Source organism: Chinchilla lanigera, unplaced genomic scaffold (genome assembly GCF_000276665.1).
Source record: "Chinchilla lanigera isolate Chin_1 unplaced genomic scaffold, ChiLan1.0 scaffold00013, whole genome shotgun sequence".
NCBI classification, from domain to species: domain Eukaryota; kingdom Metazoa; phylum Chordata; class Mammalia; order Rodentia; family Chinchillidae; genus Chinchilla; species Chinchilla lanigera.
The window spans coordinates 26,160,605-26,188,380 of record NW_004955414.1 but is presented as its reverse complement, the minus strand read 5'-3'; the positions used below and the strand labels follow the sequence as shown (position 1 = coordinate 26,188,380).

Sequence of the window (27,776 nt, the reverse complement as noted above, 5' to 3'; positions counted from 1 at the left end):
TACTTTTGGTTTGGAGAATATACCTATTCCTCGGGTGACAGCAGGCTGGAGCAGAGCCCCTAGAGTGTCTTCATCCTTTCGAAAGGGGCATGGCCTCACCTTTTTTAGACCCAGCAGTGCAACACCATCATCTCTTTAAAGGTTGACATTGCAGTCACATAAACTTCCCAGTGATGGTCAGAATGTCCTGACCTCACATGCACCCAAGCCAGTCTGGGTCGGAAAGCTGTCGTCTTCAGTGGCATGTGCTCCTTATCTTCTTGAATCCCTTAGGCATAGAGTTGCCTGCACGCACTCCACTCAAACATGCGTCCTCGTGAAAGTTGGCACCTCACTAACAAAGTGGCAATTATCAAAAGTTCCATGTCCTACACAGTCTAGTTTTTTTTTTTTTTTTTTTTTTTTGGTTTTTCTCCGGTACCAGGAACCGAACTCACGACCTTGCGCTTGCCAGGCAGGCGCTTTGCCGCTGAGCTAAATCCCCAGCCCCCACAGTCTGTTTTGAAAACATCGTGCTAAGCCGAGTACCTGACCTTTGTTTAAGAGATTGTTGAATCAAACATCTTTCATCTGAGTTTTTTCTCTATTCTATGTAATAATGTAATCTGTTGTGAATCTGTTATAAATATTGCTGTCTGGAACATTCAGTTTACAGGAATTTTGGGTGAATCAACCCAACATTTTAACAATGTCAAAATAGAGAAGAGTCTTCTGAAATTCACATAATCCTTGAAGAAGCAGGACTCATATGTGCAACATAAAACTTTGTATTTTTTTCCCACCACCTGTTCAAACCTGCTCTACAGGGCTAAAACGATATTTAGGCAGGTCCCTTTACTTTTCCAATAACTCTCAAAAAACAGAAGTTCACTTAACTACCAAAAATTGAATTCTATTTCTAACCTAATTTTAATTCTAACCTCTCTTACAAGCTAGAAATGGGTGATCAAGGAAGAGTCACAAAGCCAGATTTTTGGCTTCCTCCTTTGTAGTTTCACTGACGAGTAGATTTACAGAGGGATTCTCCTCACCCTTGCAGTCTGTTTTGAGCACAGAAATGTAGCTCCAAGGCGTGACTCCATTTTGGCATTCAATTATATCTAAATAGAATCTAAAGACTCTAATTGGGGCTGAAAGAAAATAAGCTTGCCTTTCTGAGCACTCCCGAACAGTTGTGAAAACAGCCAGTGATTTTCACATCAGCTAATGTTCTTGCCTTTTTACTTTGCTCAGTTGCTAAAGTGACCTGATTAAGTTTCCACATGTCTGATAAACCAATCACTATTCCTGCAGCTTTAGCATCCGAGGCAAGCACTCTGGGCAGCCTTTCCAAAAAAGGTATTTGTTGAGTTTTCAGTCCATGGCAAGCCATCCATTCTACTAGCTCTGCGTTGGTGCTCCTTGCTTCTCAGAGGCTGGCCTGTGTAGTGCATTGGGTGTATGAGCCCAGGGTCTTCAAGGAGAACTTCCGACACTTTCCCCATCTCTTTGGTTTGGTCACCTTCAATATTCTCATTGTTCATATTTTTTTAAGCCTGGTATAAAAAACAGGAGGAAATTCCAGCCTGATGAGGTGCCCAGTTGGTTTCTGCAGAGAGATACAGAGCTCTGACCAAATGTCCTCTTGCTAGGTCACAAAGAGAGGATAGAGTGAAAGGCAGTTGGGAAAGAAGCAATAGGAAAAAGTAGCAAGATTGAGGAGGGAAAGAAGTACAAAGCAGAAAGAGATGAAAGGCAAGAAAGGAAGAAAGAGAAGAGAGTGAAGAAAAAGGAGGGGGAGAAATTAGAGGATGAACATGAGGCTGAGAAAACATCTTGAATGAGCCACACAGAAGTTAACAGTCTCCTGGTTACCTTTGGGGTGGTTTGAAGGGAGTCCTTGAGGTTGATCTGATCCTTTGTCATCAGTCACTGGAAATCAGTTTACTTCTGAGAGTTTAGCACAGTTCTCCCACTGTGGATGCAATTGAAGATAGAACTGAGAACAAGTATTATGCATCTTAGTATCAAGTACAGAGACAAGCTAGAACTTGGAACTGATCACTAATACAGCAAAATGCAGAAAAGATGTGGTCTTGTCTAGATCATGAGAATATGGATCAGCCAACCTGGTACCATAGGTTTGGGAGAGTGCAGATATCAGTAATCATATCATGAGGAAAGGAGTGAGTGGATGAATGATCAGGCAAGCAATAGGGTGTTCTAGACCAGTTGCTCCCACCATCAGGGCCACAGACTGTTGGCATCAAAATCACCAAGGCAACTTGACTATAGATTCTTAGACCATAATTTTGGAGATTATCACTTTGAAAGTCTAGAGTATTTCGAATTGCTGCCTGATGCTACGCAATGCTGAATTTAAGAACCACTGCTCTAGACAGCATAGAAGATAACCCCAGGAAGAGAAGTATGAGCTCAGGAATTACATATGTAAATGTACTAAAATCCTCCATCTATTTTTTTCATTGACAGCAAACTTGAACAATTGGTCCATTTCTTACAAGTCATGTACCCCAAACTGTGTCGGCACTGGCAAGTGATCTGGATGATGGCTGCAGTGATGCTGATCTTGACTATCGTGCTGGGGCTCTACAATTCCTATAACTCTTGTGCGGAGCAGGCTGATGGGCCCCTTGGAAGGTCCACCTGCTCAGCAACCCAGAGGGACTCCTGGTGGAGCTCAGGACTCCAACATGAGCAGCCTACAGAGCAATAGGAGACTTGATTCCTAGTCAATGCCACGCTCCGGTGTATTTGGTCCCCAAGTATAATGAATGTGTCAGGCCCAGGTGTGAACATGCTACCATCCCCCCATCAGGGAACAGGGAGGGCTTCTTTTCATACTCGTCACCTCTGGGGAGCTATTCATATACAGTAACATGATGTTCTTGGAGGATCAATAAAACTTCCCTGGGGAAGCCTGCTATGGACAAAGAAGTGACCTACACCAAGGAGCTCTAGCCAAGGGGATGGCTTCTTGTCCCTAGCTCAGGGGCTGGGGAGAACTGAATGGTAAGAAGCTCACTCTCCCTCTTTTCTTTTCTGCAGTTGGTTATCAGGAAGAATTGTGTTTAACAGCTAGTTGGGGTTTTTTGGTTCTTTTTTGTTTTGTTTTGTTTTGTTTTGTTTTGTTTTGTTTTTCTGGTACCGGGAATCAAACTCATGACGTCGCGCTTGCCAGGCAGGCACTGTGCCGCTGAGCTAAATCCCCAGCCCCTAACAGCTAGTTCTGACCCTAAGGATCAGACCTGGAATTTGGAGTCCCAACTGAGTACCTTCCCACTTCCCATCTCACGCTCCACTGCTGTCCTTCAGCCTCCCCTTCCTCCCTTGGGAATCCATTTCTTTTCACAGAGTGGGAAAGTTTTCTTAGAAAAATGTATAGCTTAGTGCTTGAAATGAAATGGGAAAATGTGAATTAATATATATGACTCTGTACCCATACAGAACAAGACAGACACACTACACACATGTGCACAAAGCCAACAACCCTCTGAAAGTGTGCTCTGGGTATGTGCTGTGGGTAAGCAAGATGTGTGTCAGACCTACTCAAAGGTTTTCACTAAGGGTGGGGTAGTCACCAGGCACTGCACAGTGAGCTCTCTACATGGACTGAAGATGTTTGATAAACACAGAAACCCTACGATTGCAGTGGCAAACTTACTGGTCTCCACGTCAAATGCCAAGTCTAAACTGCTGTACAGCACGGCCCTCCTCAGTGGTGCACACTGAGCTCAGCCTCTCATTCTGTGTAGTGTTTACCTGCACAGGCAGCTGCACCTTAGGGCTTCCTCACCCAAGGGTGTGCTTCAGCATATTCCCAGCTATTCAGCATTAAATGAAGAAGCGCATCCCATCTCCAGTTCAATGTCTCCCCCGCCTTTTCAGCCACTGTTTTCATTCAGCTCTCATCAGTTTTGGGGGCAGGGGATGTCAGTTTCCAGATGAGTCCTGTTGTGTTTGTTTTTGCTTTTCCTTTGTTATCATTTGCTTCCGCTGCTAACACTCATATAGAACTTAACTATGATCCAAGCACTATTCTCAGTATTCTGTAGGTATTAATTCACTTCAACCTCAAGAAAAATCCGCTGCGGTAGATATTTCTTGTCTTATTTTCAGATAAGGGAGCTGAAGCACAAAAAAGGATGTGAGAGCACCTGGCTAGTAAATCATGCAGCTGGCTGCAGCTGCATTTTTTTTTTTTCGGCTTTTTGGGACAGGGTCTCACTAAGATATCTTCCTTGATCTAAGCTTTCTCTAGTATTTCTCAGTCTACTTTGCAAGAACAAGCAGGGGCTGCACTCCTAAGACTGCACTGAATAACTGCCCCTTCTGTGGTCTCCTAGCTGGACACCTCACATTCCAGTCTCCTTTTACCAACCAGCCCCGCAGCCCTCTGAACAACCTCTGGTTCCCAAACTAAACACTTTTTCTCTCATCTCTGTACCTCTACTCCTAGTTTTTCTCTTCTGGTCACTCTTGAGGACCAACTATAAAAATTATCCTTCCATACAGACTTTCACAAATCCCTCCACACTCCTCACAGAATGGGTCACACCCTCCTCTGTGCTTCCTGGGACTTGTCAAGTATTTTTGGCATTGACTTGTACCTGCAGTCTATCACCGTAACTTATTTATGTCTCTGTTTCTCACAGCATTTTCCCTCAAAGACAAGAACCATGTCTTACCCATCTCCTGGGTAGGCGCCTAACATGGTGGCTGATGCTTGGGAGGGTGTCACCGAATGTTGGTCAAAAGAACAAGCAAACATTCCAGGCAGTGGAGAGCACTCTGGGATAGCTGATATTTTGTGATTTTCCCAATATTGGCACCTCCTCACTCCCATCTCCATGAGAAAAGATATCTTCCTCTTTTTTTTTTGTCTTTTTGAGACAGGGTCTCACTAAGATATCTTTCTTGATCTATGCTTACTCTAGTATTTCTCAGTCTACTCTGAGAGAACAAGCATGAAATGAGGCTAGCAGCAACACCATTTCCAAGCTCAAAAGATTGGGCCCAGTATAACCACTCCCTTCAGGGAGACCCCTGAAGGTCTCACTTTAAAACCATACATTTACTGGATGGGCATCATTATCAGTGGCTGGAAAATGGCTGAGTCAAATGTCAGGGTTGATCAAGGATGTGACATTAAGGTCAAGAGTTGCAGATCAAGGTAGAGAGACTTAGGAGACACGAGTAAACGGTTTACCTAGCCTCTTCCAGGGGGTGTGTACAACTGAAGGAGCTTTGGCTTCATGAGCCCGCCCCCCAGACACAAAGACAGGATATGAGTGGAGATCCAGGAAGAGTGGCCATGTGGTGGACTCTAAGTGGCCAATCTCAACCTCTCTGAGAGGATAACTAGGCTGAGCTGGCCCTTGGTCCATTTGGCCATAGGTTTCCCAAACCTGTTTCAAAGTACAAGACAAGAACAGGTACAGAGAGCTCCTGCATTTCCAATAATCTCATCGAAAGGCCTGAGAGAGCTCCAGGCAGAGGCCTTTACCACATTACTCCACCTGAATAAGAGAAGTCGAGGAAAAGGACATCTCCAAGCGGAAGCATAAGAGTTGCCACATTTACAAGGGTTGAAAGCAAAAATCAACCTGATGCAGTTGTAGCTGCTGCCAAAGCAATTGTAAAATGGGAACAGGCCCTGTATTTCCACTGTGACATCAATCTGAAATAAAGTTCCCCTCAAACTGCCTCTAAAGTCCAACATTTCTGCTGAGCCCAAGAAGTCTGGTTGTCTACCTGCAGTTGCAAAAAGATATTGTATGTAGTTGCACCATGGTTGATGTCACTTCCTAAAAGGACCTTCACTTTCTGGCCACCACAAAGCCATGTGTATTGCTCCTCATGTACAATCTGACAGAGTGAATGAAGATGGAGATGCTGGCTTTGCATATCACTGGCTGTCAGTTCCTAATGTTGTTAAACCTCACATAGGTGTGCTAGCATCAACTGTAGAGTGTCACGCACCTGAGTTTGAAAATAAAAGCACATTTCCAAACCTTGAGCAGTAGCCAAATGCCTCTTCATTCAGTGGAGCTGAGCCACAATCTTACTCCAACCTTGAGTCAGAGCCCTTTGGATATTTGTGCCTCCCAGAACCAAGCAGAGGTTCGCAGCCACTGGATCATTGTCCTATGGGCCACCAACGGAAGCTGGTCAGTTCCTGTCCTTCATTCCTTGCCCATATCTTGTCCTACTTTCCTGTGCCTTCCTGGTCTATGTTCTAAAATATATTTTGCTATGATAAAGTCGATAAAGACTACTGAATTTTAAACAACCCTATTTCCACAGCTTGCCTGCATTTTTGGTCTTTCTTGCAGATGGGTACAGGGAAATGTGAACCTTGGTAATCTAGTTCCCCAAAACAAAATGTTCTGCCCAGTACCCCACATACACTTTCTCCCCTGTTCTGTCTACCAAAATGGGAGAAATCTGTTGACAGCTATGAAATTTGATAAGATGGTAGAACCACAGGATGAAGCAGAGTTTTTGGTGAGTACTTACCACATTAAAGTATGACATGAGCAAGAAGTAAAATACAAGCATGTTAAGTGACTGAGATTCAGCAATGTTTGTGATAGCAGCTAACCTACCTTGGCTGATGTATATCTTTGAACCCAAAATGTGCTTTAACATAAAATTCCAAAATAGGAAGTGGCTATGATGGTTAAGCTTCCTGGTGTCAACTTGATTGATTTGGGAATTGCCCAGGGGATTGGTGAAGGAAACTTCTGTTTGTGTCTGGATGGGTTATGGTGACATGTCCTCGAACACCATGTATGGTCTCTGGCCCCTTTCTCTCTGGCAATGTCCTCCTGTTCTGTCTCTTGACCACCATGAACTAAGCATCTTTGCTCCCCACACCCTTCTGCCATGATATTTCTGCCTCAGAGCCAGTTTTAAACCACTAACTGAATCCCCTAAAACCATGAACCAAATTAAATCTGCCCTACCTTAAGTAATGGATCTTAGGTATTGTGTCCCAGCAATGGGAAAGCTGGCTGGCTAAACAGTGGCTTAGCAGTAAAGTATCAGTAAACAATCTAATACCAAGGGCTGGAAAGATGGTGACCCATGTAGCAAATAAAACAAAAACCCTTGACAAAGTCTTATCCACAATAATTTGAAAGGCAGAACATGGATAGCCCAACACTGGAAGAGTGGTTGGAGGAAATGAAGTGTTGGAGTATGTGAATCTCTATTGGCCCTCTGCATTGCTTCTTGTGTACAACCTGACAGAGTGAATGGAGAAGGAGATGCTGGCTTTGCATATCACTGGCCATCAGTTCCTAATGTTGTTAAACCTTTCACAGGTGTGCTAGCATCAACTGTAGAGTGTCACGTACCTGAGTTTGAAAATAAAAGCACATTTCTAAACCTTGAGCAGCAGCCAAATGCCTCTTCATTCTGTGGAGCTGATACTCAAGATATTATAAGAGAAAGAAGCATTTGGGGAAAATTGGCTATGTAGAAGAAAAATGAAAAATAATGCAGAGAATTCAGAATTTTGAAAGATTAAAGAATTAGACTCCCTATAAATCCTAAACAGACTAATAAGAGCTTTGATGAAAAGAACTGATAAAATTTCTCATTTGAAGAGACCCACTCAGCCTTATGGCAAAGAATAGATTTAGGAGGTGACCCTTCCATTTGTGGTTCCAAATGGATTTTGTGTGGCCGCCATTAAATGACAAAGAGAGAGAAAGGGGGTGGGACAGACATAGGGCAGGGAACTCAAAGAAATACATCTTTAGAATAATGACTGAGAGAGGATTTGGAATATGATTCCTGGCACATGAAAGCAAATAGATAAGAAAACTAAGCTTGTAAGAAAATCACATTTACAAAGCAACACAAGCCAGGATTAAAAACTCCTTCAGTTGTTGCTCAAGTTATAAAACAATTTTTGGTTTCTCTACTTACACCAGCAGGAAGTAGACTACAAAAGCTATGCTTTCTGTGAAGGGAGGGTACTCCTTAATACCTACTTCAAATATATATAAGAAGATTATGCATAATGAAAGGCCTCCCAGAGTGAAGGCAGGGGCCACAGAGAACAGTGAGCATGGAAGTTTCTCCCAGAAACAGAATCAGATTCTAATCAAAGATGGGTGACTCTGCTAGGTAGAATTTCTGAAGTGTCACCCCAACCCACGGAACCTTTGGATTTGAGATATAACTCCTACTTTTATTTTACATTAGATGATACAGTTGACCGAAGATAAGGAGATTATTCATGTAGGATCCATATAGTCTCATGAGTCTTTTAAAGTAGAGAACTTGCTCTGGTTCATGGTAGAAGTAGAAGTCAGAGAGTGGAGAACAAGGAAGACTCTGTGTCATGCTGTGTTGAAAATGAAGAGGAAGAGAGACCTCATTTCTACAACCTCCAATAAATGAATTCTGCCATCAATCTGAATGATTCTGAAAATACATTCTTCCCTAGAGCCTCCATGCAAGATCTCAGCCCAGGCAACACCTCGATTTCAGTCTGGTGAGAACCAAAGAGGACCTACCAGAGCACCACCCCCAGACTTCTGACCCACAGGAAATGTGAGATAATAAATGAGTATATTTTAGGCCACTAAGTCCATAGTAATTTGTTATGCAGCAGTAGAAAACTGATGCAATGGTTGCATTGTTCAGCTTTTCATCACTATAACAAAATACTTAACCCAGGCTACTTAAGAAGTAGAAGAGTTTTATTTAGCTCACAGTGCTAGAGGTTCAAGGGCATGGTGCCTGTGCCAGTTCGCTTCTGCCAAGAACTTCATGGTGAATGGTGAATGGCAATGATGAGAGTTTGTGCTGGAGCAAGTAGTCACTTGTCGAGCTAAGAAGCAGAGGGAAGAAAGATGGATCAGACTTGCTCCTTGTATAACAACTCCCTTGTGAAAACTACTAAAGGAGTCACATAGGAAATACCTCATACTACCAATGACCTATGGACATCATACCTGTCCCTGTCTCTCAAAGGTTCTACTATCTCCCAATACAATACCACCCAGGAGATCAAGCCATTAATCACAATGGGCCCTTGAGGGCACACTCAACCCACAGCCAGTCCACAGCCATGTCTTTTCATTGGTATTCCAGAATGACTATGGCCAGATGATTGCTGTGATTCCTGGTCTTCTCTTTTACACCTGGGAAATTTTATTGAGGTCATCAAGCTTCTGCTTCACCATTGTGAGTGTGTGTGTGTGTGTGTGTGTGTGTGTGTATAATTTTTTTAGTTCATAAGTCACCAGATCATAAAGTGCCACAACCAAACCTGATAGAGAAGACTGAGCCTAACTTGGAGATTATGGATTTGAGCTGGACAGAACCTTCAACTGCTTTTCTTGAAGTAAAGTACAGTGGTAGCTTTCCGTGTGTTATGGTTTGGTTCCGGATGTCCTCCCAAAGCTTCATGCAGTCATGGGGCGGGCTTCTAGAATTTATGATTTGTTCATGGGTGTGAGTGCTACACCCGCCCTGGGGCAGATAGTTTGCATATGTAAGGGAGAGAAAGAGGCTGCTTGACGCCACTCCTCCTTTTGCTCTGGCTGCTTTGGCTATCTTCCACCTGCCATGAACTCTTGCCCTCTGCATGTGCTGCCCTGCCTTGGTGCCAGCCGAGTATGGACTGAAACCTCCACAGACTGTAAGCTAAATAAACCTTTCCTGCCTTAATTTTGGACGTCGGGTATTTTGTCTCAGCAATGAGAGAAAAGTAACCAAGACACCACGGAGAATTAAATTCGTGAACCAAGGTACTACTGTACTATATTCTACCTGTGGGAGGAACAGTGATCCCAATAGTGAGCGATAGAAGGGTAAACTGTGTCAGAGTCCATTCTGTGTTCACCAAATTATTTTTCTTTACTCAGGGCACATAACTAGAGTATGGGTCCTTTGCAATTAGGTAGAAACAAGTGACAAAGTTCTGGCTGATGCACTCTTGATGGAAGTGATGTATCCCAGGCCTGGCCCCTAAAACAATCTCCAGCTTCAGCCCCCTCTTCACTCTTTCTTTGGTGGCTGGCTCAATGTGAAGATCTCACAGAGTCAGAGGTACTAGTGATAGTGGAATAACACGGAGACTGAGGGAATGAGTTTCTGTCCCTGAATTGACTGTGGCAGTAAAATCTCCCCACTACACATATATTCCACTATTACAACCAGTGCTACCACCAACTGTCAGCCATTGGATTGTAATGAGAATAAACTTAATTTATTAATCCATTGAGATTTGGGGTCATTTGTTACAGCAGCTAGACTACACTGATGAATACATTTTCCCACCTATCCATACTTTTAAAAAATAATTCTTCAGTATCAGGCACTGTAGGATAATATTGCTGTTATATTTAAGTTCATTTAATTTGGTTAACTTCTTCAATAGATGACAAAACTGAGGCCCAGAGAAGGTAAATGACTTGTTCAAGATCACACAAATTATTAGAAGTTAAACTAAAATTTAGACAGTATCCTCAATGCAGGACTCTGCATTGTACCTTATTTCCTTCTTTTATGCTGCATTTCAAAACATCTACTATATTGTCTTAGTTATTTTTCTCATGGCTGAGACAAGATTCCCAACACTCGAAGTCAAAGGACGGCAGGTTTCTTTCGGCTCAGTTCATCCAGGTCTCAATCCATAGTCGGCTGGCTCCAAGGCCGGGAGGCATGGCAGAGAGGAATTGCAAAGAAACAGTCCATGGTTGTGGCAGGCAGGAAGCAGCCAGTAGCTGCTTTAGGGGAGCATCTAGATACAAGCCGTAGCATACATCTATATTTGTATGGTATGTGTCAGATTAAATGGGTAGTATAATATTTCATCAAGCTCAAAATCCATGACCTCTGAGTTAAGCTCAGTCTTTCATATCAGGTCCAGCTGTGACACTTTGTGGTCTGGTGACCTATGGACTTTTATTCTTGTTTTCGATACCCAGGTTATAACAAAACTAGCCTGGATATTGCACACTTCCAGCTCTCCTTTGAAATTTGATTGTTGTTCTCCCTATTTTCATTTAATTTTATGGATTTCTAGTTGTACAAGTTTCTTCCTTAATTATTGGTTATCCTCGATGACAGTGTGAGCTGTTATCAAGAAATGGATAGAAACGTGTCTTCTTTTTATCATAGCTTGAACATTCTTCCTCTAAGTGGTGAGGAGAGATTGTCTGGCAATGTTTTTTAATAGCTCTCCACTTCAACTCTTAATTCTTGACATCAAATTCTTCTGAAACCCACCACGCAAGCGAGCCTACAGTGATGGCAAACTTTTAGAGCTTTCAATGATACCAACAGCCCACTGTGGCACATGTGCCAGAGGATCACCACCAGGGGCCTGGAAGCTGAGTGTGAAGGTATTCTCGCTTAACAGCAGAGGCAGCTAGTTCCAATCGGGAATCTCCAATCACAATTCAAAGGCGGTGTGACTTTTCTCAATGGGAATATCAAAAATAAAACTGTTTCCACTTCCAGAAACTCATGAAGCACCAGGACAAAAATGCAGATTTCCTTTCTCCAATAATTCCCCTCCAGGCCATTCGTTTACAAAATCAAACATCTTCTCATTTCTCATAAGCTATTTCTCCCATGCCTTGTGTCCAGGATTTATTTTTCCCCTTTCTTTCTTCCTCCTTTCTGTTCTGTAATAACGAATTTTTGAAAACTAGCTTTCTTTCAGACATGGTGCCAGGTAGACATTAGGACCATTATGAAGAGGACACGGTTCCAGCTATCTACCTGGCACAATGATGACACGGTCACATATGTTTTTTGAGGTACTAGGAGCCTGTAGCTCCAAACAGTAAGGAGTCTGTTGGGAGATATTTAGGGACTCTTTCCTGATATCTTAGATATTTCCTGTGTTTGTACAGAACAGATTTTCTTTTTGTTATTGCTGTTTTCTGCACAGATATAGCTAACTTTATGATGAATATCACTTATACAGAAAAAAACTGGTCATCTATGCACTATTTCTATCAAAGATACTCACTTTGCAGAAAGTTCATAATAAAACTGTGATGTAGGCATTGCTCACAAGCCAGAACTCCATACTTAGCCATGAGGGCAAGCCCCTGAAAACTCTACTACAAAAACAGCATTCACTCTGCTTGTGCACGTTGCAGATAACCCTCGCATTCCTCAGGTGAGAAGGGTGGAGTCTACACTAACTCTAGTCCATCGAAATACAATAGCAGTTATTAAGAAAAAGTTATAGATAGAACTCCTGTGATGACTACTACGATAAAGTCAAAAATCTTTTTGTAAAGTTAAGATGACTAATTTTGTAAACTGCCCCCTTGTGTTTTATAAATTTGAACTTTTATATGCGTCTGGTTTCTTTGAAAAAGGGATCCCCTGTAGTGGTGTTGAGATAGCCTATGTATAAAAAAAATCCCAACAGTCCCAAAGGAAGGCATGGGATTTAGTGGGCATTTATTTTTGTGAGCCTCAAAATCATTTCCCTATGTATTACAAGTAAATGCGACTGAGGGGAAAACTCACTGATTGTGAAAGGGAAAGAAGCACAAGCCATGCCCGCTCTCTTTCAGAGACAGACATTTCTAGGGAGGCATGAATGAATGGGCTCTGTCTGCAGTAACAAAACACATGGGAGAACGGAGCCCCCAGAGTAGGCCAGGGGCAGGGAATATGGGAACTGAGAAAACTTGCAGCAGCTCGTTCTATCAGCCTTCCTCACTCGTGTGTTTTCTGAGTCAGCATTAGCTAAATTTTCCAGAAAGCCATCCACAAAGTACAGCCTGGGCATTCAGGGGACGTCACTCATTTTCCCCAGTGACCTTGACAAGTCACAGCTTGAAAGCAGGGAAATCCGGATGTCTCCGTTATGAAGTAGAGCAGTGGGAGCTTCCACATATTTCCAGAACTCTCCATCTAGCCTGGTGATTAAGCATCCTCCTGCCTTACAGCCTGTGGCCGTTTGCAGTGCCCCCTCAGCTCCTGGAACTTTGCACAATGACCAAGTGCTTCAGCCTGGCGTTGCTTCTTGCCATCATTTGGACCACGAGGCTTCTGGTCCAAGGCTCTGTCCGAGTACAAGGTAGGTTTCTTACCAGATCTGCAAGCTGAGGCAAAGCAAGGTCTTAGAAGCTGTCCTGTGCCTGCTACGATCTTAACTATGGGTTTCTGGAAACAGGAGCGACCCTCAAGGTCAACGGAAGTTCTACTGGGTAGTACTGTTTAGCCAGAAATGTTTCTACCACCCTGTCAACTTCACCAAAATGATTTATATTTACTTTTACATCATTTTGACTATTATTTTTTGCTATAGAGTATTTTCTTTTTACATTTCAATGTTGTTTTTTTTTTATTGGCAGGTCTAGGAATTGAATCCAGAGCATTGTTTTTATTAATTAAATTTACTGGTACATTTTAGGTATACATAGTGATCACATTCATCATAGGGAATTTGTACCTGTGCGTGACATAACTTGATTTTTTTTTTTTTTTTGGTTATGGAGTATTTTAATAGGAATATTTTGCAATAAAACATCAAGAAGAAATGTTTTAAAAGTGTCTCATTCAAGAAGCAGACTATAATTGTGAAAAATTTAAAACAATGGGTTAAGCCTCAGAAAAAATGAGTAACTTCCAGTAAATATCAACTTAATTTTATGGTTTTAGAAATGTCTGCATAATTATTTTAATTTCAAGTTCCCTACACTATCAATGGGCTGCAAAGTTTTTAATATGCAGTAAATAAACTGAAAAAAATTTATGAAAATGCAGTACAGGTTTCAAAAATTTGCCATCAGCTCCCTACCAAAGGAATGGCTTAGAGGGATTGCTGAGCTTTTGAGATGCCTAAATGGAAAACTTATTCTGCACTGTAGGAAAAAATACGTAACCACAAATCACTTATTACAGCTTTGGGCAGATGAAAATCTGAGTACTTTTATTAAAGGGAAAATTGTTTGTTCCTCTGCTGGGAAGATGCCCTTAGAAATAAAATATGTCAGGAACAGACATTCAGTGTTGATTTATAGATTGTAATTTAATTTCACAAGAGCGGATTGAGTTATATGATTGAGTTTTTTTTTTCCAAATAGCAGAACTGTTACTTTTAAATAAACCTGGTCCTCTTTGAAATCCCCCTGGGAAGACTATTCCCTTTCTTCTACAATACTGCTATTACTCAAACTATTTTCAAAACTGTTCCTTGATAATGACTACATCACACTCTTTACACCATTCTCAATGGCAAAAATTTCCTAAAGAGGTTAAATTTTTGGAAAGAGCTTAAAGTTATCATAAGGGTGGTTATAGATCAGGTGGCAATAAAGGTAAGCAGATGGAAATGGGACTTTTTGAAAGTCTATTATGCAGAGAGACAGATATATAGATATTGATATAGAAATAGATATAGTTTCACCTAATACTCTCAAGAAAACATTTTATAGATGAAAAAGCAGACTTAGTGCAGTGGGCAAGTGATTTGCCCGAAGTCATGCAAGTGGTAAGTACTAAATTTGGGATTGAATTTATCTCTGATTTCTAAGCATGTACTGCTTCTACTATATTTGCTATTTTCTAAGAAATCTTGAGGAAGAGGTCAAATTCCAACTCCCTATTTTTACATCTAAATGAAATAGGAAAGCATAAAATTGATTAATATTTGTTGAATACCTTCTATGGATCCAGCCTCTGCTAAGTACAAGTTATCTCATTTAATTCCAAATAAAAATTCCTGGAAGGATATAATCATCCCTATTTTATGGATAGCAGTACTGATTTGCCCAAGGTCCTAGCCATTTAGCAACAGTGGGAATATCTAAAGCTAAATCTATTCACCCAGGTTAGGTCTATCATTACTCCAGATGATACAGTAAAGGTTAGTTATAACAGAGTAGTAAGACCAGTTTGTAGTATAAAGAACAAACCCTCTGTACAGTCAATTTCCAAAGAAGCAGCCATATGAGGTCTGAGCAATAGTAAGTTTCTGAGCTAAAGGAGCCAAATTCTGAAACAACTGGGTAATTGTATGTGTGTCTGTCTGCCTGTCTGTCTTCCCACATGGAAAACAGAACAATATCATAATTGACCCGGGTTTTTTTTTCTTTTTGAGACAGGGTCTCACTATGTAGTTCAGATTGGCCTTGAACTATGTAGCCCAGGCTGGCCTCAAACTCACAGTGATCCTCCTGCCTCAGTCTCCTGAGGGCTGGGATTACAGGCATGAGCCCCCATGCCCAGAAACCTGGGGTTTTAGAGTCAGACAAAAATGGGTTTATGCTCCCAATCTTTCACCAAGTTCCTCTATGTCTTTGATTTTAGAAAAGTTACTTAATTTTTCTGAGCCTCAATTTTTCTCTTAAGAAAGGCAAAGTTTGCACAGAGTAAGATCAACAGATGACAGGTGTTGGAATTACCTTTGGTATTGCTATCAGTATTAATATCAGTACTGGTATGGATACTAGCATTAGTCATACACAATTGTTCTAACACCCTAGTCATACTGGGTGTTGACTCTGTTCTCTCTTGATGAAAGGTCTGAACGTAACCAGAGCCATTCACAAATACTGAACATCATCTACGCATCCTTTCCTCCTGAACAGAGCAAGATTGTACAGACAGAGAACTTAGAGAGGCTCAGTGTTCCCAACATCAAAATACCAACCTCAGAAGTGATCAAGGCAGTTAGGCATCCGCTACACAGAGCTCTGTACAAACAAGCAATTACTTGGAAGACTGGAATGTCCTTTTAGGAATTTGCATAGGTAAAGTCCAACAGGAATAATGTCCTTGAATACAATGCAATGTGGCAGTTTCGTACAGCTCTATACATCCCAGAACCCTAAGGGATCAAAAGAGCTCCCAAGTCCATTCAATTTTGAGGAAAAATATAATTAATATCCTAACAGTTCAGCTACCTCTATCAACTACCAACTAACAGTTCAAACATCACCAAGCTACAACCAAACACTTTGCAAATAACATAATGGCAATCTGTTATCTATGACTACCTATGGGTACCTACTATGTGGTAGGCACCATTCTAAGCATTTTTATGTTAAGCATTCACCTAACTCTTACTATCCTAAGCAGTAAATAGTGTTACTCTCTATATTATAGATAAGAACAGAGGCTCAAAGTGGGAAAGTAACTAACCCAAGGTAACAGAGCTAATGCCACAGAGGCTAGATCCAAGCCCCGGTCTGACTGTAAAACTCCACTTCCTTTATTTAGTTTCTCTGCCATGCAAGATTTATTGCCCAGCTCCTCCAGGAACTTCTGAGAAAGCCTGCCCCCCAATGGTCAGCAAAGACCTGGAGCCAAGAGAGCTTACCTTCTGCTACAAGTGCAAGATTTTCAGCCCTTTTTGAAACAATGTCCCCAACCACATCAGGCAGTAATGACAACCTTTTGAAACAATGTCCCCAACCACATCAGGCAGTAATGACAACCTTTAGAGCTTTTAGTGATACAAACAGCTCCCAGCAGCATGCATGCCATAAGTTTACCACCACTGCTTTAGAGTATTGCTAATATTGCTAGCTTTCTATTGACCAGAGCCCTGAATTTTGGGCTTCTCAAAGTCTTAGATGCTTCATTTTACAGACTCCTAGAAGGTTGGTGGCAGCTGTATCACTTAGACCCCACTCCAAGAACCCGAAGTGAAAAGGAATAGGATGAGCTTTAATCTGGTGAGATTTATAGCTTGGAATAGAGCAAGCATCCATCTACCCATCCCTTGTGAGAAATTCCTGGCCTGCGTCCTGTTATTTCTAAATTCAGTCCCAACCACACAGACCTCACTGCTGCATCCAGGTAGTAATTCTCCACAAGGAAGGACAGCCTGAGGCCTGGGAACAAAGACGGCAGCAAACTGAGGACCTAATGATTTCTTTGCAGAGCTTGTCGCAACATCGTGCAGAATTATGGGGGTCGCCCTCGTGAACAAAAAAATAGAACCACAGCTGAATTTCTCAGAAGCCAGGGAAGCCTGTAAACTGCTCGGACTAACTTTGGCCAGCAAAGCCCAAGTTGAAGCAGCACTGCTGTCTGGCTTTGAAACTTGCAGGTAAGAAACAGCTGAGTTCACTAACGCTGTCAGAGCTCCTTTGTCTCTCTGTCTTTGTTCAAAAATAGACATGGTGCCTTTCAATCATTAGTCCATTCAACTAGTCTGTATTCTTTTACAGTTATGGATGGGTTGCAGAACAATATCCTGTCATCCCTCGGATTAACCAGAACCCCAGGTGTGGAAAGAATGGAAAAGGCATCCTGATTTGGAAAGCTAAAGCTCACCAAAAGTTCAGAGCCTATTGTCACAACTCATCTGGTGAGTCAGACTCTCTCCAATCTGGCATGTCTTCTCGGGGTAGCAGTAGCTCTGTGATCTGTCTGGGAAGAGTAACCCTGAGCAGTAGCAGAAGCAACCAAGGCAGTGGTCATCTAAGTCTCCCAAGACTGTCTCTCAGACTAGACTAGAAGAGGTAGTATGCCCCTCAGAGGAAAAAGTTAGGGGAAATATGACAGAAGAGTAACCTAAGGAGCACCAGAAGGCTCACTTACCACTTCTAATGCCCCCACTTCCTGTAAGAAAAACCAGAAGAAGGAAGAGAACCAAATGTACAGAGGAACATGATGGGTTAGTTATCTTACTGAATCTTGACAGCTTCTCTGTGGGTAAGTTTTATCACCCCAGTTTATAGATAAAGAAACTTAGCTCAGGGGACATGAACACACTTGTCTAAAGTCTCTGTATTAATTCATTTTTTACTAGTATAAAGAAATACCCGAGACTAGACACTTTATAAAGAAATCAGCCTTATTTAGCTCACAGTTCTGTAGCTTCAAGGGCATGGCAGCAGCAGAAGCTTGGCTCTCAGGAAGGCTTCATGGTGGGTGGCATCAGAATGGCAAGAACATTTGTGGTGGGAAGAAAGTATATGGTAAGGCAGGAAGCCAGAGAGCAACCCAGGATAATAACACTCTCTGGAGAAATAGCCAGAGTCTCCTGAAAACTGCATCAGTTCCTTCAGATGGCAGCACCCTCAATGACCTCCCAATAGGTTCCATGTCTTCAAGGTCCTGCCGCCTCTTGATACTGCCACACAGAAAGCTGAGCTTCCAGTGTGTGAATCTTTCGGGACACACTCAGGCAACATCCAAACCATAGCATCCTCATTACTAGGAAGATGTAACTTGTGTCTAACCATACTCTTCCTACTGTCCCAGATTCCTTCATAGGTGAGGAAACTCAGATGCTACACTTGGCATTTTTAAGAACAAAACTTGATTTCCATTTTATAAAGGAAGATATTGGAGCCTAGAAAGCAGAACTGATTTGCTCATGGTCACACAACTGTGCCATAAACTTTGCTAGGGAAACTTTTCTAGGGAAACTGTGCTAAGGAAACCTTAGCCTGAGTGCTTTACCTAAGTAGTTTCTTAGCCAGGTTTTCCTTCCTGAATACTTATTCAGTTTGTCATAAAAACGTCTGTCTGATTCATTATTCTTTTTTTAAATTTTATTTTTGGAGATAGAAGAACCAAAAACATATTAACAAACACACAGACATAAACAAAACAACATAAAAGCAATACAGAATTTCAGACAAGGTGAAAAGAAATTAACAATGGTTGTTGTATTACATACTGGTATCTTCCTATTGGTTACCCAGATAAACAAATAGGGAAAATTGCACTATTAATTTCTATTGCTTTCTTTAATGGAACAGTTGATATTTAATTATTTGATCATTCTTACATTACTCTTAACATATACTCATATGTCTAACCTTCTTAAGGTCATAAACAAGGTAGATTTCCAAATCATTCTCTTAGTTCATTGAAAAGAAAGATGTGTGCTAATATCTTCTGGAGAATTTTTATGCCCATATCTTGTACTCTGAGTAACTACTTTGAAGATGACAATACACAGTGTATTAACTATTCTTATTCTCCTATTAATTTGTTATGAAATTTTGTTTTATTCTTCCAATAAAATAAAATAATTCTCTAAGACCCAAGCGATCCATTAGCAAAAACTAAATCAGGAAGACAATAGAGGAGCCAAGTAGTTCTCTGATCCAGGGGCTTTTGCATAGGAAAAGCCCTTAGAGATATCTAACTCGTCCAATCCTCTCACTTGACAGATGAAACCTTTATAGTTAAGAATGGAGATTTAACTTGTACAAAACCTGTAGTCAATTAGTGACAGAGTCAGGATTGGACACATAATTTCTTCCCTGATTTTTCACCATCCTCCTTCTTGTCTTCTGCCTTTAAGCTTGTCATCTTTAGCTTGGGGATTGGTGATTCACATATCTGCTTACCTCACAACCAGCTCCTGCCAAGTGGCCTTGCCTTTTGATTGCTAGACTTCCTGCCAGCTGTCAGTGGGATGATACGATGCCAGCCCTCCGGACCAAACAAAAAGGAGGAAGACTTGGACTCATCTGTTTCCTCCTGGTTTTAACTTGTACTCTCAACTCTCGTATTTCCTGTATACTGAAATTTAGGCCAAGTGGCAAAGGCACATAGCCAATATTTTTAGCAAAAATATTTTACAGCGGATATTGTATGCTTTGGGTCACATCACAACAAAAGACACTTCATGTTGCTATGTTCCACTATTAAGTATGCTAACTTTAGTCACTTGACTAAGGTGGTGACTGCCAGATCTCTCTAATAAAATTACAGTGATATGGCTGCCCCTCTGCAGTTAGTATGTAATCTACAATGTGAGCACCATGCAAATATCCTGATGTCAAACTACCTCCACCTAACAGTTTAAGCAACTATCAGTGGTTCTTGCTGGGATCAATTATTATATAGGGGCTGCAAAATGGTATTTTTTCTAAATTCATCCTTTCTTCTACATTTATTATTTGATATTTTTATTTTAAAAAGTCTCTGTTTCTCTGTCTCTGTCTCTATCTCTCTCTCACACACACACATACTCCCTGCATTTTATACTAACATGGACACATGACATTTTATTTGTTCAATATGTTACAGTCAACCTTGTAACTATTATTCTTTTATTCTTTTGTATGCTCACATTGTCCCAAATCTGGCAGGTGAAAATGCCTTCTAGTTGACGTTGTGTCCTATATCCTCTTCAGTTTTGAGTGGTTCCTTGCTTCCTAGCATTCTAACATGTCCCAAGTCACTGTGATCTACATGCAAGTTATTCTCATTACTGCTGGAGCTTTCATTGCTTCTCTGCCCTTTTCACTGGACAGCCAGGAAGGTAAATACATATAATGCATGTGTGTATATAAATTGTGACTATACTGATATTTCCAACTCAGATTTAACAATTATTTTTTAAATTTACTTTGTTTTCTATTTGCGTCTATTTTCTCCCATACTGAAAATCTTAGTTCCCAGTCAACAATATGTTTTCTTGTCTGACAGCACTTCTAAAATTACAAAACCAACATCTTCAGGAGTAACATGCCTTCTGAGAGAAATGTGAGATTTCTTTGTAAACATTTTACTTAGAAGATATCCTTGCAAGGATGTATGGCCAGGGAATTGGATGCAAAAGTGACTTGAAAATGCTACTGTATGTGGCTGCATTATCACTTTTAAATAAGTGGGGGTTCATTTGCTCCTGTTTGCGACTTTTGTTCTATTTTAGGGTTTTTTGGCATACGTAACATATTTACAGGGTTCCATGGTCCAAAATATACTTTAAAAAAATATAATCAGAGAAGTTTTACTCCTGACACTTCTACCATTTCTATTTACCATTTTTATTTATTTCTGCTCTCATCATTTTGATATCTGCTTTAACCCTCTAGTTGTTTCATGCATAAAGAAAAATGTGTGTGTGTGTGTGTGTGTGTGTCTGTGTATTGACTCATTTCCCTTTTTTTCTTACACAAAACTACCATACCATATACACTACTTTTCACTATTTTTTCCACTTGAGTCCTAGAAATTTCTTCATATCAGTACATAGAGATAGTTCTCATTTTTAATGGTCCTCCATAGTACTCCATTGAGTGGTTATACCATCAGCCTCACACAGATGGGTTTTTGGGGTGTTTTCAGTCTAAGATCTAGGTTTTGAGATTCCAGATATTGCTGGATTCGCCTCTTTCTGTGCAATGGCAGAACTTCTTTTGCTCCTGGGTTGTACTGTCTCCCCAGCACTGCAGCCTCTACACACCTCCACTGGTAATTCATTATATTACTCCTCTGCTTCACAGACCTGGATGGCTCCCATTTGAGAAGGTGATGTAAATTGTGAGGTCTTTGCGGCATAAAAGTAGACAAACATGAGAACTTTGCTGTGTTATTTAGGAGGCTTGCACACCCTACTTGGAAATTCCCTCTCTTACGAATAAATTTCAGATTCTTTAACATGGGTAGTTATGAATGTTGGCCCCGACCTATCTTCCCAGCCTTATCTCCTGCTGTGTCTTTCATATTCCCAGTCACACACACTGTACACACTAGCTACTGTTCTCCTTGTCATTTTCTCAGCATAGCTATGCTTTTCAACTTCTGATGTCTTGGATCGTGCCCTTCCTGCAGACTGGAATATCCTGTTTCCTCTTTTATTCTATGTGAGCCTCTGCTGTTTCAGCCATATTGGTTTTCTTATTCATCACATGGGCCAAGTTCATTCAGCGTCTGACTCTTGTACTTCCTGTTCTCTCTACTTGGAGCATTTCTGCCCTAGATCTTCAATGACTGGCTACTTTTCATCATTCAGGTCTCAGCTTAAGCATCACCTCCCATAAGAGACCTTCTCCTCACCCTACCCAAAGTGTCTGTCCCTCATCTCTCACCCTCACTAGTTTAATCTGCATCATGGTTAACTTTCTTTTCACCATTTATCCACCTCTGAAATTTCTGACTTGTTTAATTGTTTTTCTATTATCTCTATCTTTGCAGTAGCATAAAAGCTCCTTAAGAGCAGCAGGGACTTTCTCTCATTTGTATCATATCCCTAGCACCTAAAAAGTGCTCGGCACAGAATTGATGCTACTATTCAAATATTTATTGAATGCACACATTATCCCTCCATACTCCTCCAAATCTTCAGCGAATTCCTCCAAACTTTATCAAAATGCTTCTCCTGTCCTGGAAGTGGGAACCTACCTTATTTGTCTATATTTTTAGTACCCAACATAATCTGTTGAGCTCACCCTGCCTTTTTGCCCTGATATTGAAAAATATTCTTTGTGTAAAGGAAGAGCCTCAAAAGGGCTCAAGAATGGCAAATGTGATGAAAAGTTCAGGACAGAGAACTCAAGAATGTTGTCCATTGGAACAGAGGTATTTTCAAAGGAAAGTAAATAGTATGAAATGCAAACTTAATGCATGTGTGGTGAAAATGTATGATTAGTATTCATGACCTTGATTGGTAATTCATTTAATTTTCAAAAACAAATCAATTTAGCAAAATAACTTTTATTTCATAGCTATCATTCTGGCTGATGCCATGCACTGACGCAAATAATCAGGGATTTAAAATCATGTAAATCTATATTATAACGTATCACATTGCTCTGCCACTAACTGTGTGTCTTTGAGTGAGTTGTTCAGTTTATCTAAGCTTCAGCATCCTTCCATATAAATGAGAGTTTGGTAAAATTGGTAAATGAGATAGTAATTTAAGCACCTAGTGTCATGGTTGACTCAGAATAAGATGCTAATAAATGTTGGTTTCCTTTCTATCCTATTCAACAGGAATCCTTGCCTTGCCCCTCTCTTTTCAATTTTTAAAAATAAGCACAGAGAGAAATTTTAGGTTTAGCAGATGTCCTAAAGTGGCATCACATGTGTATATCATTTCCCCCACCATCTACTCCTTTCTCTACAGTTTTCCTTTTTTTTCTTTCCTCTTTATTAAATATTTACCAAGCATGTACTATGTGTCAGGTTCAGTGGTCATACCAAGATGGTCAGGTGAGATAGGGTTCCTGCTTCCATGGAGTTGACAGGCCATGGGGGAACAGTGTGAAAAGAGAAGCACATGGAGGTACAAAAAGATATGCCCAGGGACCAATCTGGTCCACAAGTATGCCCTAGAAAGCTGTGGTCAATCGGATGCCTGAATGGCAGGTAGGAGTTAGCTAAGTAAAGAGCAGCTGCACCATGAAGAAGGTTTGGATGGGGAAGAAAGACAATCAGGAGACTGAAAAAATTTCAGTGTGGCAGGAGCAAGGATAGAAACTCTGTACCCACGAGCCTCACTATCAACGGAACCAGATTATAAAAGGCCTCATAAACTATGCCATAGAGATGGACATCACAAGATGCTAGAGAAGGGGTGATAAAACAGGAGGCTATTACAATACTTATTTCTTGTTTTGTTTTAAACTCTCCTGACAGATGTTTGGGTGAACTCATGCGTTCCAGAAATTATCACCACCGTTGATCCCCTATTAGACTATGAACCTGAAACCTACACTGTAGAGCTTCCTGTCAGTGACAGCACCTTCTCAGCATCAGCCCTGTACTCTACAACCGCTGCTCCCACTACCACTCCTGCTCGAGCTGCCACTTCTTCTTCACGGAAGAAAAAATTGATTTGCATCACAGAAGTTTATACGGAAACTAGCTCCATGCCGACAGAAACGGTATCATCCACTCAAAGTGGAGCAGCATTCAAGAATGAAGCTCCTGGGTTTGGAGGTAAATGCTTTCTATGTCTATGTTATGTGCATTTATGCAAAATGCTCTGTACATAGCATTCAGCGTGTCTCCAGATTGGATACTTAGTACCTGCCAGGTACAAATAAAAACTTAACACAAACTCAAATTTAATGAAATCATAGAACTTGAGAGTTGTAAAGAACCTTAATGATCAAGCCACAACATTGTGAATATAAAAGAACTTTGCATTTAAAAACCCAAGACCTTTAAAAATAAATTAGTGTTATCATATATACAAAGAAATATACCTTAAATGCCCATAACTTTATTCCAGGCCTCTGTCTCTCGGGTCGACTTTCCTAGATTGGGCCTCAAGGTCACAGGAAATGAACTCTACTTTTCATAGTGCACCAATGTAGACTAGAGAGCACTAGAGACAGGGTCAAAGATTCTATAAGCAAGAAGCAAAGAAGCTGCTGAGAGTCCAGCATCACAAATTGTCAGAAGAAAGGCTTTTCTCCTGAATGGTCTGTTGTTTGCGTGACTGTACAGCTGAGTCTTTAAATGCATAGACACACAGAATGTAAATGAAGGACCAACACACGTGTCTGTTTCTTCAGGTGTCCCCACGGCTCTGCTAGTGCTTGCTCTGCTCTTCTTCAGTGCTGCAGCTGGTCTGGCGGTCTGCTATGTCAAAAGGTGGGATTGTTGGCACATTGCCAGTCTTGTCATCTTTGGCACATCCCTGTCTCATGTTTTCCCAGTGTTGTTGTTGTTGTTGGCATTTTGTGAGCCAAAATGGAGATGGCACTCATCATCCCATGCTGTAACATCTCTCCCTCACTCCACTTCTCCTCCCAGCTTGTCAACATGAGAATGTCATCCAGGGTGTATATATCTGCCAGTGAGTAGCCCTTTGAAAGTCAAGGAATAAAAAGGAAAAGTTGACATGTACAGAAAAATTATGTGCTACATTTGATTTGTGGTTCTGGGTTTTTAATGGGAGAGTTGTAAGGGAGGTCAGCCTAAAGTTGGGCCTGTGAACCTACTATCTAATGTAAATGAGTTGATTCAGGTGGGAAGGTGTCAGTATATTGGAGTGAGCATGTTAGCATCACTCTGAAGTAAAGGTACCCAGGCAACTGTGCTAGTCTATGCCATTGCACACAAAGCATTACCTGCTGCAGTGTGTTACGTACAAGTGTCTCCCTTTAATTTTACATTTTTTTCTTGATAAACATGGGTGCAATTATTTTAAAGTGTGGTTTAATAATTTTATGTTTCTGTTTACAGGTATGTGAAGCCCTTCCCTTTTACAAACAAAAATCAGCAGAAGGAAATGATTGAAACCAAAGTAGTAAAGGAAGACAAGGCTGATGATGGCAACCCTAATGAGGAATCAAAGAAAACTGATAAAAACGCAGAAGAGCCCAAGAGTCCACCCAAAACTACAGTGCGATGCCTGGAAGCTGAAGTTTAGACAAGAAGTGAGGAGGAACACCTGAGGCTGGTTTCTTTCCTGATCCATATCTGGGCTCTAGGTGGGGAAACAAAAAGAGCCAAAGAACAAAAGAAGAAAATTCACCATCAGTTCCTAACAGGGATCAGCTCAGAGCTTTCTTTGGACAATGGAGTTCTCCAAAGGAAGCCCTCTTTTCCCTTCACTCCTTTCTGGATCCTGTTCTCCTACCTCCAAATCCTCCCATAGCCTTTCTAGCCTGGCTATGTCCTAATATTATCCCAGTGGGAGAAAGGAGCTTTCAGAGCCCAAGAACCTACAACAGCTCATCAGCACACATCTGTAAATGGGTCTTCAGGCTGGCTGAGATGGGGTGGAAGAGCAAGTAGCAGGGTCACTGAGACCAGGCTAGACCCATGGCCTACATTCTTTTTGAGCTCTAAAAAGGAAACACCGATATGACCTGGCATGTCATTCTAAGCCAGGCACAAATAAAAGAAGGAAGAAGAAGCCATGGAAATTCCCATGACTTGAGACCTAATCTCTGAAAAACCATTATAAACAGAGCACTAGGAGGAGGCTGGCATTACTAACACTACCATAGCCAGCAGGGACTATAAACAGACGGGCCAGGTATTATAGCAGGACTAAAAACAGACAGGTATTCTTCTCTGAGTCAGTTGGGTTGCAATCACTTTTTAGAACATAAACACACTTCCTTTTCTTTCTGTTGCTGCTGTTTTCTCTAAAATAGACTTCTATAAGAAACAACAAAAATACTTTTAGAAAATTCTAGTTTTACCTGAGCTACAGAAACTATTACTGAGGAAAATTTCTGTGTCAAAAAGTAATAAAATTTAACAAAATGCTTGCCAAATATCTACTACAGGTCAAGTATCCTTATTCTAAAATATTTGGATCAGAAGTATTTGCAGATTTTGGATCTTTTTAGATTTAGAAATAGTTGCATATACATAAAGAGATATCTTGGGAATGAGCTCTGAGTCTAAACATGAAATTCATTTATGTTTCATGTACACCTTGTAGGTTGAAGGAAATTTTATACAATATTTTTAATTGTTTTACAATTGAAATTAAGGTTCACGCTATAGAATTTTCCACTTGGGAGTGTCATATTGATGCTCAAATTTTGGAGCATTTTGGATTTTGAATTTTTGGATTAAGGATGCTGAACCTGTACATGTCAGGTGCTCTGCAAGATATTATACTCTGTAATTGAACATTAGTCATCAAAACTTGAACATAGCGGAGTGCTGTCTAAAGCTAAATTGTCGAGCTTTGATATTTCTAGCTTATCTACTTCCCAACTAATTTTTAAACAGACTAATCTACTCATTTTCTCTAATATGGCAACCATTGTAACTTTAATTTATTATTAACATACCAAAGAAGTACATTACCTCTATGCACCAAAGCACATTTCTAAAATGCTATTAACAAATGTATCACTAGCTCTAATTTTTTGCAGCAAGAAGAGTCCAAGAGGTGCAGAAATATTTGTGCCCCCCAAATAAATAAATGAAGCATTTAGATAATTTCTTTGTCCTCTTATTTACATCGATGCATTATACCTTTCATACAAAACTAAAGTCAGCACGAAATTGAACTCTGTAATCTATAAAAGTAAGAGGAAAAATGTTGGTTGTTAAAATGCAAACATGTAAGCCAAGTCATGTATACATCGCAATGAGAAGCTGTCCTTGTTTCAGATGGCCTTATTTTAAGTTGCTCATGTACACATACATTATTCCTTCACTTGAGACTCAGATCATAAAAGTTATAAAATGCTAATTGTCTTCCTCCCCACAATCCCTTTCACCTAGAGGCTATAACATTTTGTGTAGTCCTTGAAGGTTGGCCTACAATTAAATTCAGTATAATTGTCAATAATTGAAAATCAAGATGTCACATATATTTCTGTTTCTAAGTTCTCTTAGAAAAATGAAGGCTCTGAAGATAGAGAACCCGTAGTCCTGAGAGCAATCCCCACTTAAGGCCAAGTAGTGGCTATCCTGTTACATGGAATATGCTCTTTCCTATCACTACATGCCTCTTCAGTCTACGGCACTCTCATGCCAAAGGAAGGTGCCATCTGCATGGTTGCCTGCTACCTTTGTCTTTTTTCATACCAGCCCATGTCACTCATTTATATCACCTGCCCAGCTCTGTAGGATTATGAGTTTGAAATTCTGCTTTATCAGTCTTTAGTCTTTACCAAGAACTGAAGAAGAAAATAGGGAAAGGAATTAAAGGATTGAGCTCTTCTCTGCGTGTATCAGCTGAAAAATAATCAGAAATTCCACACATCTCCCATCCTATGGACATCAACTCTAGATTAGGATGTTATCATCTTCTGCTATTTTAGACAGGTATATGCTCTGTCCAGCAGGAGGAAGTGGGGGAGAAAATTTTACCACCCACCCATATATACAGTTGGTCCCCAACGTCCTCAGGTTCTACATCCACAGATCCAACCATATGAGGATCAAAAATATTCAGAGAAAAAATTATGTCTGCATGGAACATGTACAGACTTATTTCTTATCATTATTCCCTCAAAAATATAGTATGGTGACTATTTACATAACATTTACTATGCATTGGCATAAGTATTATAAAGATGTTTTAATGTATATGGGAGGATATTCATAAGTTGTGTACAAATACTACATCCCTTTATATAAAAGATTTGAGCATG

The 27,776-nt window shown here is 40.7% G+C and overlaps 2 protein-coding genes and 1 long non-coding RNA gene across 7 annotated transcripts in view; 2 read left to right on the top strand and 1 right to left on the bottom strand.

The window, feature by feature from the left end:
- Nucleotides 1–3,155, top strand: part of Mrvi1 (murine retrovirus integration site 1 homolog) — a 112,422-nt gene extending 109,267 nt beyond the window's left edge. For all 5 annotated transcript variants that reach the window (XM_013511909.1, XM_013511910.1, XM_013511908.1 and 2 more), the window contains one exon: nucleotides 2,473–3,155. In XM_013511909.1, coding sequence (XP_013367363.1) covers nucleotides 2,473–2,716 — 244 coding nt within the window. In that variant the 3' untranslated portion in view covers nucleotides 2,717–3,155. The remainder of the gene's footprint in view (nucleotides 1–2,472) is intronic.
- Nucleotides 524–7,392, bottom strand: LOC102008525. The gene is made up of 3 exons (XR_260197.1): nucleotides 6,015–7,392; nucleotides 1,855–1,954; nucleotides 524–1,588 (listed from the first exon to the last, which is right to left on the bottom strand). It is a non-coding gene; the product is annotated as an uncharacterized LOC102008525 (long non-coding RNA).
- A 5,367-nt stretch (nucleotides 7,393–12,759) lies between these two features.
- Nucleotides 12,760–26,613, top strand: Lyve1 (lymphatic vessel endothelial hyaluronan receptor 1). The gene is made up of 6 exons (XM_005380283.2): nucleotides 12,760–13,072; nucleotides 16,885–17,053; nucleotides 17,175–17,314; nucleotides 23,335–23,637; nucleotides 24,219–24,297; nucleotides 24,892–26,613. The coding sequence occupies exons 1-6, from the start codon at nucleotides 12,988–12,990 to the stop codon at nucleotides 25,076–25,078; spliced, it is 963 nt and encodes a 320-aa protein (XP_005380340.1). The 5' UTR covers nucleotides 12,760–12,987; the 3' UTR covers nucleotides 25,079–26,613.
- Nucleotides 26,614–27,776: the final 1,163 nt, after the last annotated feature.

Coding starts and splice junctions, on each gene's coding strand:
- Lyve1 (XM_005380283.2), top strand. CDS start 12,988: ATGACCAAGTGCTTCAGCCTGGCGTTGCTTCTTGCCATCATTTGGACC. Junction 13,073..16,884: donor AGGCTCTGTCCGAGTACAAG/GTAGGTTTCTTA, acceptor ATTTCTTTGCAG/AGCTTGTCGCAACATCGTGC. Junction 17,315..23,334: donor CTATTGTCACAACTCATCTG/GTGAGTCAGACT, acceptor CTCTCCTGACAG/ATGTTTGGGTGAACTCATGC.